Source organism: Saimiri boliviensis, chromosome 19 (genome assembly GCF_048565385.1).
Source record: "Saimiri boliviensis isolate mSaiBol1 chromosome 19, mSaiBol1.pri, whole genome shotgun sequence".
Taxonomy (NCBI): domain Eukaryota; kingdom Metazoa; phylum Chordata; class Mammalia; order Primates; family Cebidae; genus Saimiri; species Saimiri boliviensis.
The window spans coordinates 31,917,292-31,931,089 of NC_133467.1; the positions used below are offsets into that span (position 1 = coordinate 31,917,292).

A 13,798-nucleotide genomic window follows, 5' to 3' on the forward strand; every position below is an offset into this window, starting at 1 on the left:
AGAGGGAAGAGCTAAGAAATGGTCATTACTGTCATCTACTTATTATCTCATAACTTTGTGAAGTGATACATAGAATCATAGAACTTTTTTTTCTGAAAGGGAGTCTCACTCTGTTGCCCAGGCTGGAGTGCAGTGGCATGATCTCAGCTCACTGTAACCTCCACCTCCTGGGTTCAAGCAGTTCTCCTGCCTCAACCTCCCAAGTAGCTGGGATGACAGGCACGCGCCACCACACCGGCTAATTTTTGAATTTAGTAGAGACCACATTGGCCAGACTGGTCTTAAACTTCTGACCTCAAGTGATCCGTCGGCCTCAGCCTCCAAAGTGCTGGGATTACAGGCATGAGCGACTGTGCCCGACCCGAATCACAGAACTTTTTTTTTTTTTTTTTTTTGAGACGGAGTTTCACTCGTTACCCAGGCTGGAGTGCAATGGTGCGATCTCGGCTCACTGCAACCTCCGCCTCCTGGGTTCAAACAATTCTCCTGCCTCAGCCTCCCGAGTAGCTGGGACTACAGGCACGCGCCACAATGCTCGGCTAATTTTTTGTATGTTTAGTAGAGACGGGGTTTCACCATGTTGACCAGGATGGTTTCGATCTCCTGACCTCGTGATCCACCTGCCTCGGCCTCCCAAAGGGCTGGGATTACAGGCTTGTGCCACCGCGCCCGGCCCCACAGAACTTTTAAAAGCTTATTTCCGTTTCCTAGGAGGCACTTCACCACCTGGCTGCGATCAATCTCATTTCTCACTCCTATCTGCTATGTGCTCTGTGCTTTCTCCCAGGCCTCAGACATGCCAGGCCTGGTCACAGTTTTGATTTTTTTTTTTTTGTTCTCTCTTTTTTTCCTTTTCCTTCTGGAAAAGGAAAGAGAAGCATATATAGTGTTGCTGTCGCCTCCTTCCTGTCACCAGGTCAGCTTCGTGGCTCCCTTCTCTGTTCTCGTCACTCTGTGTTTGGACTCCAGCACCCCACTCTTGTGCTGTGACTCGCTGACCCTCCTAGATGCTATGCTCCTTGGGGACAAGTCCTATCATATCCATTTCTATAGCTTCTGAGCCTAGCAGAGGGTTAGGTCTGTAGTAGGTGCTTAATTCGTGTTAGGATGAATAAATCCAGTCTCCCCTTCATTTTGGGCAGAAAAGGACCAGTCCCAGAGCAAGTAAATTATAGAATAATAGTGTCCTAGATTTAGAACACCAACCATACCGTATATGAATTGCCTCTATAAATAATCCTTGTGCCACACTGAATGGCAGTTTTATCTCCCCAACTGTATTCTGTTCTCTGGAACCCTTCATCTCTGTGCCTGGTATACTATACCCACTACATTCACCTCTGCATTTCTGGTAGGTACCTGGTATACTATAGTAGGTTCTCAGTAAAAGGTTATTTAGTGGCTAAGTGGCTGTCCATCTTCTGCACAAACAGCTCCAGCAAAGGAAAAATGTGTCTCATTCGACAACTGTAATGATTTGTGCTGGTAATATATTGAGCCTAAACCTGTTTTCGTGGAACCCTTTTACTCTTTACTCCTGTTTATTTCATCTGGAGTCATGAAGCCATTCAAGCACTCCATCTGAATGTGACTCTCATACTCTTTCCTCTTGATTCTTATCCTAATCTGTGTCTCCTGTCATTCTTCCAACCTTTCCTCATATGTCATGGGGTCTATGCTTCCAGGTTTATTGACATCCCGCTAACATACAGGGAATCACTGGCAAACTGCTTGTAGACCCTGTATTTTTTGGTCTTTTTACTGTTCGGCTAGCTTCCTGCGACTGCTCTGGGAAGACTTGGGAGGTGGTAGGACTTCAGAAACTCTTTATATACTGGAAGGTTGAATGTGCTTTATCAAGTGGGGTGCCCTCTTGGGCAAAAAAATAAAGAAGGAGAATCTCAGGGAGAGTGAGGCTCAGAACCAGGAGCTCAGGAGAAAGAAGGCCAACCCTTGAGGTCCTTCCTGGGGGAAGGACTTTGGTCTGGGCTCATGAAGCATATTGATGTTTAGGGGGCACTTGTCAAATTGTTTCTGTGACATCACCCATCTTGGGAGTTGTTTGGTTGGAGGTTGGACCCTGGGAGACGTGGACCCTGGGAGACGTGGACCCTGGGAGACATGGACCCTGGGAGACATGGACCCTGGGTGTTTAAGACACGGTGGCACTGTTCTCTCCTAGAGGAAGGCGGCAAATTGTGGAACAGATGGAAAAGAATCAGGAGGAGAGATCGCTGCTCGCTGAGCAGCGGGAGCAGGAGAAGGAGCAGATGCTGGAGTATATGGAGCAACTCCAAGAGGAGGATCTAAAGGTAGCAGGCCAGACACACAATGCCACGTTTCACCACCAGCAGCAGCATCAAAACCCTTCAGGACTCTGGGCTTTCAGGGTGTGACTGATTTTCTGTCAGGCACATGCTCATTTCACAACATCATCACCTTCTACTTTTTATTGCCATGTTAAAGATTTATTTCACCACGGTGTCATGCTGGGGGATGAGCAGTGATTTGGATAGATATTGTCCCTGCCTTCCAGGGACTTGGGGTCCAAGACTGACATATCATTGTGAATAGACACATAAAGAGTATATATGGCTACATGCTTTGCACAAGTAAACATAAGGGTGCTTTATAGTCTTCCTTCAATCATCTAGGGATATTACATACTTCATAGATAAACAGTAGCAATATTTTAGTTCCAGGCTCCCTGCTGTTACTTCACTCAAAGTGTATAGCATCCTGTTGTCATTAATTGTGTTGTGAAGTCAAATCTTTTCTTCCTGTTAGTCCAAATAAAATTAGTAGGCATATCTATTGCAAAAGAAATGATGACATACCTGCCCAAACTAAGATGATTTAAAAAGTCCTCTTCTATGTGCCTTCCCTGGGCTGTAGCAAGGTATAAAACCCTTTAGCACAGTGAGGGACATGGCAGGCACTTGGAACATTTATTTTTTTCCTTCAATTTTTTATTTTGAAAATTTTCGCACACACAGAAAAGTTGAAAAAATTGTATCACACCCATAAACTCTTCATCTAGATTTAATGATTGTTAATCATTCGCCTTGCTTGCTTGTTTCTTTCTAGGTGTATATACGTATTTTTTACTGTTAAACTACTTGAAAGTAAGTTGCAGATATCTTGACACTCTGCCACTAAATGCTTCAGCTTGCAGCTCTGAAGAACAAGGACATTCTTTTACATGTCGCCGATACCATTATCACCTCCTCCATCAAAAACTCGAATTCAGCGATTCCGTAATATCATCGAATATTTAATCCACATTCACATTCCCCAATTGTTCCAAATACATCTTTCTGGCTTTCTTGTTTCCAAACTAGACGTTCATCAAGGTTTGCACATTGCATTCAGTTCTATTTCTGTAGTTTGTTTTCATCTAGAAGAGTTTCCCCATTCATTCATTCATTCCTTCATTTTTTCATTCTTTTTATAACACTGATATTTTGAAGCAGCTAGGCCAGTTGCCTTTAATAATATCTCACATTCCGAATTTGTGTGATTGCCTCTTCACGGTGCCATTTAACTTGTGGAACACGTGTTCTTTTTTGGTTCTCCTCCTCCCCTGCGTTTATGAATTGTCAAGTTGTCATAAGCCAGTGCCTCTGATGATGGTGAGTGACAGGGGCCGTGAAGAGTCCTGCAGGTGGGCAGACTTGTAATTATGAAGCCTTCTCACCACACCTGCAGTGTGAGGATCTGCTAGCGAAGTAGAATGAAGATCGCCTTGGTGGTTGGGGAAACTGAAGGGGCACGTAGCCCTGTGAACTGCATGAGTAGGAGAACAGCAGGGTGAAGACAATGAGAAACCGGCCAAGTTACTTTATTTCCTGGCTCAGGGGAGAGAGAGTTTGAAAAGGCCAAGAAGGGAAGGTATGGGGCACATATGCAGGGTAGTGGGTGAGAAGCGAAGATGGGAAAATCCAACTGGATGTGGGGAGTGGGAATTGGTCGGCTCACTGAGGAAGTTCTAGGAGTCCATGAGTCAGCACTGATGTTGTGTCATTATCATTTTAATGTCCTTCTAACAGGCACTCCCGGAGTCTCCAGGGAGTATTATTAGGCAATTTTAGGGTAGAAATCTGTGCCTTCCCGGCTTTAGACCTACTGTATCATCTCCTGGTGGTACGAGGGGTAGCGTTTTCCACCTTGCTAGCAAAGTGGAGGAGAGTGAAGGGAACGTTTATCTGGGGTTGCTTTGGGACGGCTTCAAAAGAAATAGGGAAAGTCTTTTGGTGTCTTAGAAATGAAATGAATCAACAAAAACAATCCAAAAAGTAAATAAATAGGGAAAGAAGTAAATAAATACATGATTGCATGTGTGTCAAATGTCAGACATCAACAGTATCTTTAGCTTTGACAGCCAGTGAGATTAAATGATGGCTGTGATACAAATGGCAGGCCTAACATCAGTGAGGGGCAGTTAGAAAGGAAAGAAGAAAGGCAGAAGGGGGAAAAGGAGCGTGGAGTTGGAGGGGCAGAAGGGGAAAGGCAGGGTGAGGCAAGAAGTGAGTATGTTGAGAGAGAGGGAACGTCTGTGACTCATGCACCACGCGGACCTCAGAGGCAGACAGTCACCACACCACTCTGGTTCAGAAGGCTTCCTGAAGGAAGGAGCCCTGAACTGGGCAGTGAGCCAAGCTGGCAGAGAGCCGGCAGTAGAGAAAGACCCACAGGGAGAGTTACCTTGGTCGGATGAATCAGGGCAGCAGCTGGGCTGAGGGAGACCTAGAAGGCCAGGGAGGGATTTAGTCTTTGGAGAAATGGAGGGAGCTGGAAACGGTGTAGGAGGTAGCGTGAGTTCACCAATAGAACTTAAAGCAAGGAGCCTGAGATTGATTGGAGGTGACTGGGGTGGGCCAGCTGTTCCCCTAATTCCAATGCCCCTTTATACCTGAGAATGTGCTTGGCTCAGAAGTGGTCTGATCATTGAGAGCTGTTGAAGGCTCAGGGCTGGGAAAGGGAGGGGGATCCTTCCTTAAAAAGGACCCTGTTCACATTGGCGCTCTGATCTCCATCACATGTTTTTCTGTGTCAGAACTATTCTTTTTCCTCTCTCACATGCCATGCACTTTGATCCCACCTTCCCTGCCTCATTGAGCAATAGTTTATTGAACATTTGCTCTCTTCCTTGCATCGGGCTACATGTCGTTGGGGAAGAGAGGATATGTGACACAAGGCCCCTTGTCCTGCAGCTGAGGCAGAGCAACACATGTGAAATGAGTGGGGACCTGCAAGGCAGCATGTGATCACCTTGCAGGAGATGTGGCACCAGCTTAAGTGCAGAGGGAACTCAGAAATGGAGAGAGAACTGGCAGTTGGGGCAATGAAGCAGGATTTCCAGAGCAGGTTGAAACTTTAATTCACACAGAACATGTTTCAGGATTTTAGCCCTGGACATTATTATCTGTGTGGCTGGTAAGCAAGTCATGTCAGTGCTAGGCCTTAGTTTCTTTATTGGAGCAAGAGAAATAACGAGGCCTACTTTTTTTTTTTTTTTTTTTTTTGAGCAGAGTTTTCCTCTTTGCTCTTGTTGCCGAGGCTGGAGTGCTGTGGCACGATCTTGGCTTACCACAACCTCCGCCTCCTGGGGTTCAAGTGATTCTCCTACCTCAGCCTCCTGAGCAGCTGGGATTACAGGAGCCTGCCACCACACCCAGCTAATTTTTTTGTGTTTTTAGTAGAGACGGGGTTTCTCCATGTTGGTTAGGTTGGTTTCGAACTCCCGGCCTCAGGTGATCTGCCTGCCTTGGCCTCCCAAAGTGCTGGGATTACAGGCATGAGCCACTGGTCCCAGCCAACAAGGCATACCTTGTAGAATTTTTGGACATATTTAGGTACTAGAGATAGTCTACGTGCAGTGCTCAAACAGAAAGTACTTAATTAGGGCAATATTTATTATTTCAGTCATCACCATTGAATGGAGAGTGAAAGTTGGGTTTAAATGGGAGAAGGAAATTGAAGGCAGGAGGAAGCACCATCAGCAAAGCCACAGGGGTAGGAGTTAGCAAGACATGTGAGAGGCAATTGCGTGGAACTTTTAAGAGCTTCTGCTTCCTGAAAGTGTAGAGATCAACAGCATCAGGGGCTGCCACAAAGTCAAGTTGGATGAAGACTGTAAAGAGGTCATTTGGTTGAAAAGGGCAACGATGACCCTTGAAAAAGCAGCTTTAACAAAGGATAGTTGTGGACACTAGACTGCAGGCAATGCGTTTGTCCGCCGCCTCTGTCTGTCTCTCTGTATCCCTGGTTGCCAGTGGCCTCTTGTCTTGCCTCTTTGTACTCTGAGGCTCTCTTACTTTTCCCCGCAGGACATGGAGCGAAGGCAGCAGCAAAAACTGAAGATGCAAGCTGAGATTAAGCGCATCAACGACGAAAACCAGAAACAGAAAGCAGAGCTGCTGGCTCAGGAGAAGCTGGCAGACCAGATGGTGATGGAGTTTACCAAGAAGAAGATGGTAGGGACTTGGTTTCTGGGACCTCTGGCTAGGAATGGAATGTCTGTCACAGGGAGAGGAAGAAGGCCGGAGAACCAAGGGAACTCCAGTGGAAGGCAGCCACACCTTCCTTCTAAGAGGCACAACCTTAGTTCAAGGGCCTGGCTGCTTTTGTCTCTTCATCTTAGCCAGTCCCCTTGTTCGTTAACAGAGACAGCCTAGAAAGGACACCCAAGTTAGCTGTATCCTCATTAATACCTTTGATTAGAAGTTGGGATGAGGGCCATGTGCAGGCAGAAAAGAAAACTAAAGCTATTGGTGAAAGCGAGGTTTTTGTAGATTTGTCATGACTTGGATAATTATACTGCTGATAATCATGAGTAGGCGGTTTCATAAATTTCTTGTGCAAATGCCTGTATTGGGCATCCTGTATTGGGTGCTGGACTCAGAAAATAGTCTTCCCCCATCTCCCATCAAAGAACCTGTAGGACAGAGTAAATGCACAGTGGAGGAGAGAGCCCTGCCTGCAGATGGTTACGGAGGGGTGTAGCTCATGAATGTGTCAGCTCATTCTGGGGCAAAGTTGAGTAAGAAAATGATTGGGATCCATGGGGATTGGAGAGTAGAAGCAGGCTTTTAAGAGTGGTTTAGATAAAGTGAACATGGATTTATGTAAAAAGGAGGAAGTACTCAAGGTTGCAGGAACATTATTAAATTCTTCGTGTGTCGGTCTTGTCTGCCCTGCTAGTTTTGCAATTCTGTGATGACAGAAACACATTGCACTTCTCTGTGCCTCTATAGTAGTGATTTTTAAAGAAGGGCAGGGGAAGGGTGTGAGTATAATTTGAATGGCATATTTGGTAGCCCTATATATTCTGAATGCAAACGATGGGAAACGAAGCTCAGCGAAGCTCACTTACTGGCTTTAGTATTCTTATTGGATGCTGGGGACACTCAATGCCAGCAATAGAGTGAGAATGCAGGGATGGATATAGATGGTTCCTACATGATAACAATCACGTAACTATCATGTGGTGAGCACCTAGTCTGTGCATAGGCTCTGTGCTAAATGTTTTACACGTGTTATCTCCTTTAATCTTTACAATTATCCTGTGAAATAGTCATTGATGACTCAAAATATATTGGATGTTTCAATACGTGTCCAGTCAGACTAGGCTGAAAATACCTGGAATAATGCTACACCATTGGAACTCAACCACTATTTTTTTGAGTGAATGAAAGTGGTGGGGATAATGAGCTAATCCTGTGCAGGAGTTAGTGAACAGATTTTCTGGCTGCAGCACAGAGTTTGTAGTGGTCATAATAAGAAATGAGGGTGGCAAGATGCCAGAGAGCTAAGAGCAGTCATTGGGGGTGTCTTGGACCTTGAGCGGAGTTGAAAGGGTGGAATGATAAGGAGTTGCCATGAGTTTCTAAGCAAGAGAGGAGTATGTTTTGTTTTTATCATGGAAAGGACATTGTCAAGGCATAGCTGGGAGAGACTGGAGACCGGCCACAGGATCAGTCACTTGGGCATGTCCACAGTCCACCATAAGTGTCTACATACGTCACAAGCCCTTACTGACCTCACGGTGGTATCTATTTTTGCCAGAGCTAAAAGCAGAGCTTGGTCGTACAAGCACCCAGAGTTCTCTGTCCTGCTGTCTAAGGAAAGGTGGATAGAGGAAGTAGCTTGACAACAGCCCTGTGCAACTTACAGGGGCTACTCAACTACAGGGCAACTTACAGGCTTCACAGAAGTCTGGGCAGGTAGAATGAGGGCTAAGGAAGGTTTTATTTTTTATTTTATTTTATTTTATTTTTGTTTGTTTTTGTTTTTAGAGATGGAGTCTTGTTCTGTCACCAGGCTGGAGTGCAGTGGTGTGATCTTGGCTCACTGCAACCTCTGTCTCCCGGGTTCAAGCAATTCTCCTGCCTCAGCCTCCTGAGTATCTGGGACTATGGTGCCTGCCACCACACCCAGCTAATTTTTGTATTTTTAGTAGAGATGGGGTTCCATCATGTTGGCCAGAATGGTCTTGATCTTTTGACCTCATGATTCACCCGCCTCGGCCTCCCACAGTTCTGGGATTGCAAGTGTGAGCCACCGCGCTTGGCCAGGAAGGTTCTTTATAGAAAGGTTACATTTTCCCCCAACCTGTACCATTCATCTTACGCTTGCTCAAGAATGGTAGCTGGGAAGCTGGGCTTGGAAAGCTTTTAAGGATCTGCTTGTTCTTTCAGAGAGGTGGAAAGGAAGCTAATTTTGATGGTTCATTCTTTAAGTATCTGCTAACCACTGTGGGACTGCCCAAAGCATGGTTGGCTCTTTGCCCAGGGAGTAATGAGATAACCTCCACCTGCTGCACTTTACAAGACAGGCAGAGAACCACAGTTGTTGCTTGACCCAGCAGCCTTGCAACTTGAAAATTGTCTGTGACATAGTGGAAGAAGTGTGAAAGCCAGGATCAGGGTACCTGTGATCAAATCGTATCAGGTAGTTTACTGCCTGTGCAATCTTGGGCAAGACCTTTGATCTCTCTGACCATCAGTTTTCTCATCTATGACATCTGTCTCATGAAATGTTGTGAGGGCTCTCTAGGATAACACATAGAAAAATGTTTTGTAAACAGTGAAGCATTTTACAAAGGCTGTTTTTATGTTCATGCATTGCTAAATTCATTTTACCCTATTTATTTATTTATTTATTTTGAGACAACGTCTTGCTCTGTTGCCCAGGCTGGAATGCAGTAGTGCAATCATCATTCATTGCATTCTCGACCTCCCGGGTTCAAGCAATCCTCCTACCTCAGCTTCCCAAGTAGCTGAGACTATAGGCACATGCCACCATTTCTGGCTAATTTTTAGATTTCTAGTAGAGACAGGGTCTTCCTCTGTTGCCTAGGCTGATCTTGAACTCCTGGGCTCAACGGTCTTCCTGCCTCAGCCTCCCACAGTTCTAGGATTAGAGACACGAGCCACGGTGCCTGGCTTCATTCTGCCCTATTTTAAAAGGAGTCAGGCAGTGGTAGGGGAGCTATTGGAAACTCTGTTGTAGGGATTTTGTTTCTCTCTGCAAGGCTGGGGCAATGGCAACTGTTCTCCAAGGCCTTTCCTTCCACCAGGCTCGAGAAGCAGAGTTTGAGGCTGAGCAGGAGAGAATCCGGAGGGAGAAAGAGAAGGAGATCGCCCGCCTGAGAGCCATGCAGGAGAAGGTCCAGGATTACCAGGCAGAACAGGTACTTGCTTAGTCTCGACTTCCCCTACTTCTCCCACTCCCTTGCCTAGCCATCCCTTTGACAGCTGTAGAATGGCCTTGAGGGTGGAGATGTGGAGGAAAGAATACAAGTTACTAGACTTCAGTAGTCTTAGAAGGAAGAGGTGGGCCTGCCCCCAGGGCCTGTGCCAGCAGGGACTGGGCAGTGCAGTGTGTGCTTAAGGTCCAAGAGAAAGTTTTTCACTGCTCTGTAAAGAAGAACTTTCAACCTCAACCAACCAATGAAATGTCTCACCAGGGGAAAAGTGTGGTATCTCCATCATAAGCAGTTTTAAAAATTAGAAGCAATTTCAAGACTGTCTGGAGATGTCTGAGGTATAGGGAAAGAACTGGAATGAGTGGCTTGGAAGGACGAGATGACCCTTCAGGTTACCTTCTAACCCAAAAGTCTGACGACGGGATTCCACTATCCTTTCCTAGAATAACTAGCTGCCAGAAAAATTCATGGTGCTTTTCAAAGCAGACTGTCAGAATCTGTAAGTAGGGGTTTTCTTTTCTTTTCTTTTCTTTTTTTTTTGAGACGGAGTTTCCCTCTTGTTACCCAGGCTGGAGTGCAATGGCGCGATCTCGGCTCAGCTAATTTTTTGTATTTTTAGTAGAGACGGGGTTTCACCATGTTGACCAGGATGGTCTCGATCTCTTGACCTCGTGATCCACCCGCCTCGGCCTCCCAAAGTGCTGGGATTACAGGCTTGAGCCACCGCGCCCGGCCTATAGCAGGGGTTTTCTTAAAGCCACTGGGTCTGTACCTCCGGCTATTTTGTGCCCTCACTGGTCCCCTGCCAACTTTCCCAGGATGCCTTGCGGGCCAAGCGCAACCAAGAGGTTGCAGACAGAGAGTGGCGCAGGAAGGAAAAGGAAAATGCTCAGAAGAAGATGGAGACAGAGGCCAAGCTGCGGAAAAGTCGGCTCGAACAGGTGGCTTTCAAGGAGCACGCTCTGGCTGTTCAGGTGCAGCGGGACCGGGATGAGTTCGAGAGGATTCTTCGGTAAGAGGGGCCTGGGGATCTTGGATTTCTTTCCTCGTATTGTAGCAGGGATGGTCCGTGTTGGATAGAGAGAAGCTTTCAGGCGTGTTACCAGATGCTTATCCATCTTGGCTGGGTTGGTGGGATCATTAGAACTAGATGGACGAGTGAAGCTTTTAAAAATCACTGGGGCCAAGCATTTTGTGGTTAGAGAATTGGGAGCTAGCACCTGGAATTGCCTAAGAAATTGGTGATGATTGGGATTATTTACCCTGGAGCAGTAAAAGTATAAATAAAGGTAAAAATCTGTCCCTTCTGCTGCCCTCTAACCCATGGCCCCTTCAAATTAGGGATGAAACTGCAAGAAGAGTGGTTTAGGAAAGATAGAAGAACTTCAGAAAGGATTGTGAGTCATTGGAGCAGGACTTTAAGGGAACCGTTTGCCATTCATTTGACAAATATGTACTAAGCACAGAAAATACAGGGCTCTGTGCTGGATGCCATGGAGGACATTAGAAATGAACAAAACACTGCTCTTGCCCATTCCACAGGAAAGGTATTAGAGATTTGTGTTCGGATGGACCGCACCTACGTGAATCCATCGTTCTTCCTTGGTAGCTCTTTCTCCTTTTATTTTTGTTTTCCCTTTTGGCTCAATGCTAATTTCAACACATAAGTGGAAGCTAAGTGTTCACATCTCTCAGTGTTCTGCTCCCTCCCCGAAAGCAGTCAACAGTCAGTCACAGCTGCCACTGGTTTCCGTCTCTGCTCTGTTTTCCTTCAGTCAGATCTGCCACTCCCAGGCCTTGTCCCTGGGGGGTGTTCTCCTGGTCTAACTGGCAATGATTCTCCTTTTGCTCTGGTTCAGACTCTACAACATGAGAATTTTTCGAAAGGAAACAAGCCAAGCAATATTTGAATTGAGGGGATACAAAATGACAGACGCTATTTTCAGATAAGTAGAGACTGAACAGTATAACATCACTTTCTTGGTCCATACGCCCTTGATCCTTCCTCTTGGCAATGGTTAGTTAGTTGCATGCCAGACCAGGCTACCGAGACCCCGAGCTACAGGCAGAGCAGGCCTTCAGGAGCCTCTGTCCTTACCAGAGCCAGATTTTTGGTCTTTTATTGGACTGCGGGCCCCAGCCTGTCCTGCCTGCTGTGATGCCCTTTGGCTCTGTAGCTTCTCTGCCCCCAGGGTTGTGTCATGATCACTGGACACCTAGTGAAGAAAGTACCTTCCTAAATACCCTCAAAGATTCTGCCCTTGGGCTACAATCTGCCTTCCAGATGTCTTCTCTCTCCACAACGACCTCTCTGCCCTTGGACATCTGTGTTGCCGTTAACAGGCACTAATAAATATTAATGAAATGAAATTCAAGTCCTCCTTTTGCTGCCGACCCATTTGTCTTTCCTTTGCATTGTTTGCCCGAAGCATATGCACTAGCCAGTCATTAAAGCTAGACCAGCCTTTTTGGAGAAGCTCAGCTTCACCTGTTGTAGGTTAGTATCTAGGCCTCGTGTCTCCAAGGCCATGTGACTACCATGCTAGTGTCTTCACTCAGGAGCATCTCTGCCACAGCCCAAATCCAACTTTTTCTGCTTCAAAAGCACAGCCTCCTGTATGGCCTGTATGTGGGTTCTGTTTCTGGACAGAGGGATGCCTGTAATTCTCAGCCTGTTGACTAAGCAGAGATGGCTGACCTCCCCTACCAAGTGTTTGTTATATATATTTTTTTGTTTTTGAGACAGAGTTTCACTCTTGTTGCCAGGCTGGAGTGCAGTGGCATGATCTCAGCTCACTGCAACCTCTGCCTCCCGGGTTCAAGCGATTCTCCTGCCTCAGCCTCCTGAGTAGCTGGGATTACAGGCGCCTGCCACCACCCCCAGAGAATTTTATATTTTTAGTAGAGACAGGGTTTCTCCATGTTGGTCAGGCTGGTCTTGAACTCTCAACCTCAGGTGATCCACCTGCCTCACCCTCCCAAAGTGTTGGGATCATAGGTGTGAGCCACCATGCCTGGCCCAAAGTGGTTTTTAGAAATGTCTGGGAGCTTGTGAAAAATACCGATGACCAGGCTCCACTTCCCTAGATTGTGATTTAAATGGTCTGGGGTGAGGCCCATGCATAAGTATGTTTCCAAAGCTCCCAGGAGATTCTAAAATGCAGCTAGGCTCTGTGATCACTGCCTTAACCCAATGTAATGACCAAGTTTTCCTCATTTGGATTTTCAACTGCCTGGCACCGCTGGGGCTCTCTAGTGAGAGTCCCCTTTTCCACACTTACCCCTTCCCTCAGAAGAGGGTGGCACAGTGGAAAACTGTTCTAAATACAGGAAAACAATGGCAAGGCACAGAGGAGAGTCTTCTTGCTATCAGAGATGTGTCTGGGCAGCCAGGTTTTGGGGTTTGAATACAGAGGGCTGGGGAAGCCAGCAGTTCTCTTTGGGTAAACTGGGAAGTCTCTGTAGAAGGTGTAACATTTTTGGAAATGTTTGCATGATGGAAAGAGTTGGTGGGAGTGGAGAGGATGCCCAATGTATGGTGGATCTTGGAAGAAAGCTAGAGGGACATGAGGAAGCAAAGCAGTGTTGTAGGTACCTTTGGTTGGGGTATCGGTGACTCCAGGGTAGGAGAGCAGGGGAGAGATCCTTGCCTCAGATGATTGTACGTTTCATTTCTTTACTTATGTTGAGAACAAAATTAGATGTTAGCTTAAGAAGGCATATAACTGCATTTTTACTGAGATGTGACTGTGTTTCATTTGAGTGTTTTCTGAGCCTTTCTTGTTGTCATTAGTGATTTTCTCCCTGATGTCAGGACCATGAAGTATTTTTGTGGCAGAGGTTTCTAAAGGAAATTTGGAGAGATGGATCAGGAAGAGAACTGAGAGATATCAGGCTGAGCCCCTTCCTTCTTTTAGTAACCAGGGTAGAGCAGCATGACACTTTACCACATCTTTTATGTTTCCAAGCATTGAGGGAGGGAGGGAGGGAAGGAAGGAAAGAAGGAAGGGAGGCAGGCGAAATCTCAGGACAAGCTGGAGAGGAGTTATGCATTGTTACCAGGGAGGGGTAGGAACAGTAGCTCCCAGT

At 46.3% G+C, this 13,798-nt stretch overlaps 1 protein-coding gene across 2 annotated transcripts in view; it reads left to right on the forward strand.

Annotated features, from left to right (window-relative positions):
- Window positions 1-13,798, forward strand: part of CFAP45 (cilia and flagella associated protein 45) — a 30,035-nt gene that overhangs the window by 14,836 nt on the left and 1,401 nt on the right. For both annotated transcript variants that reach the window (XM_010348531.3, XM_074389631.1), the window contains 4 exons: window positions 2,183-2,312; window positions 6,330-6,476; window positions 9,581-9,694; window positions 10,528-10,721. In XM_010348531.3, the coding sequence (XP_010346833.1) occupies window positions 2,183-2,312; window positions 6,330-6,476; window positions 9,581-9,694; window positions 10,528-10,721 (585 nt within the window). The remainder of the gene's footprint in view (window positions 1-2,182; window positions 2,313-6,329; window positions 6,477-9,580; window positions 9,695-10,527; window positions 10,722-13,798) is intronic.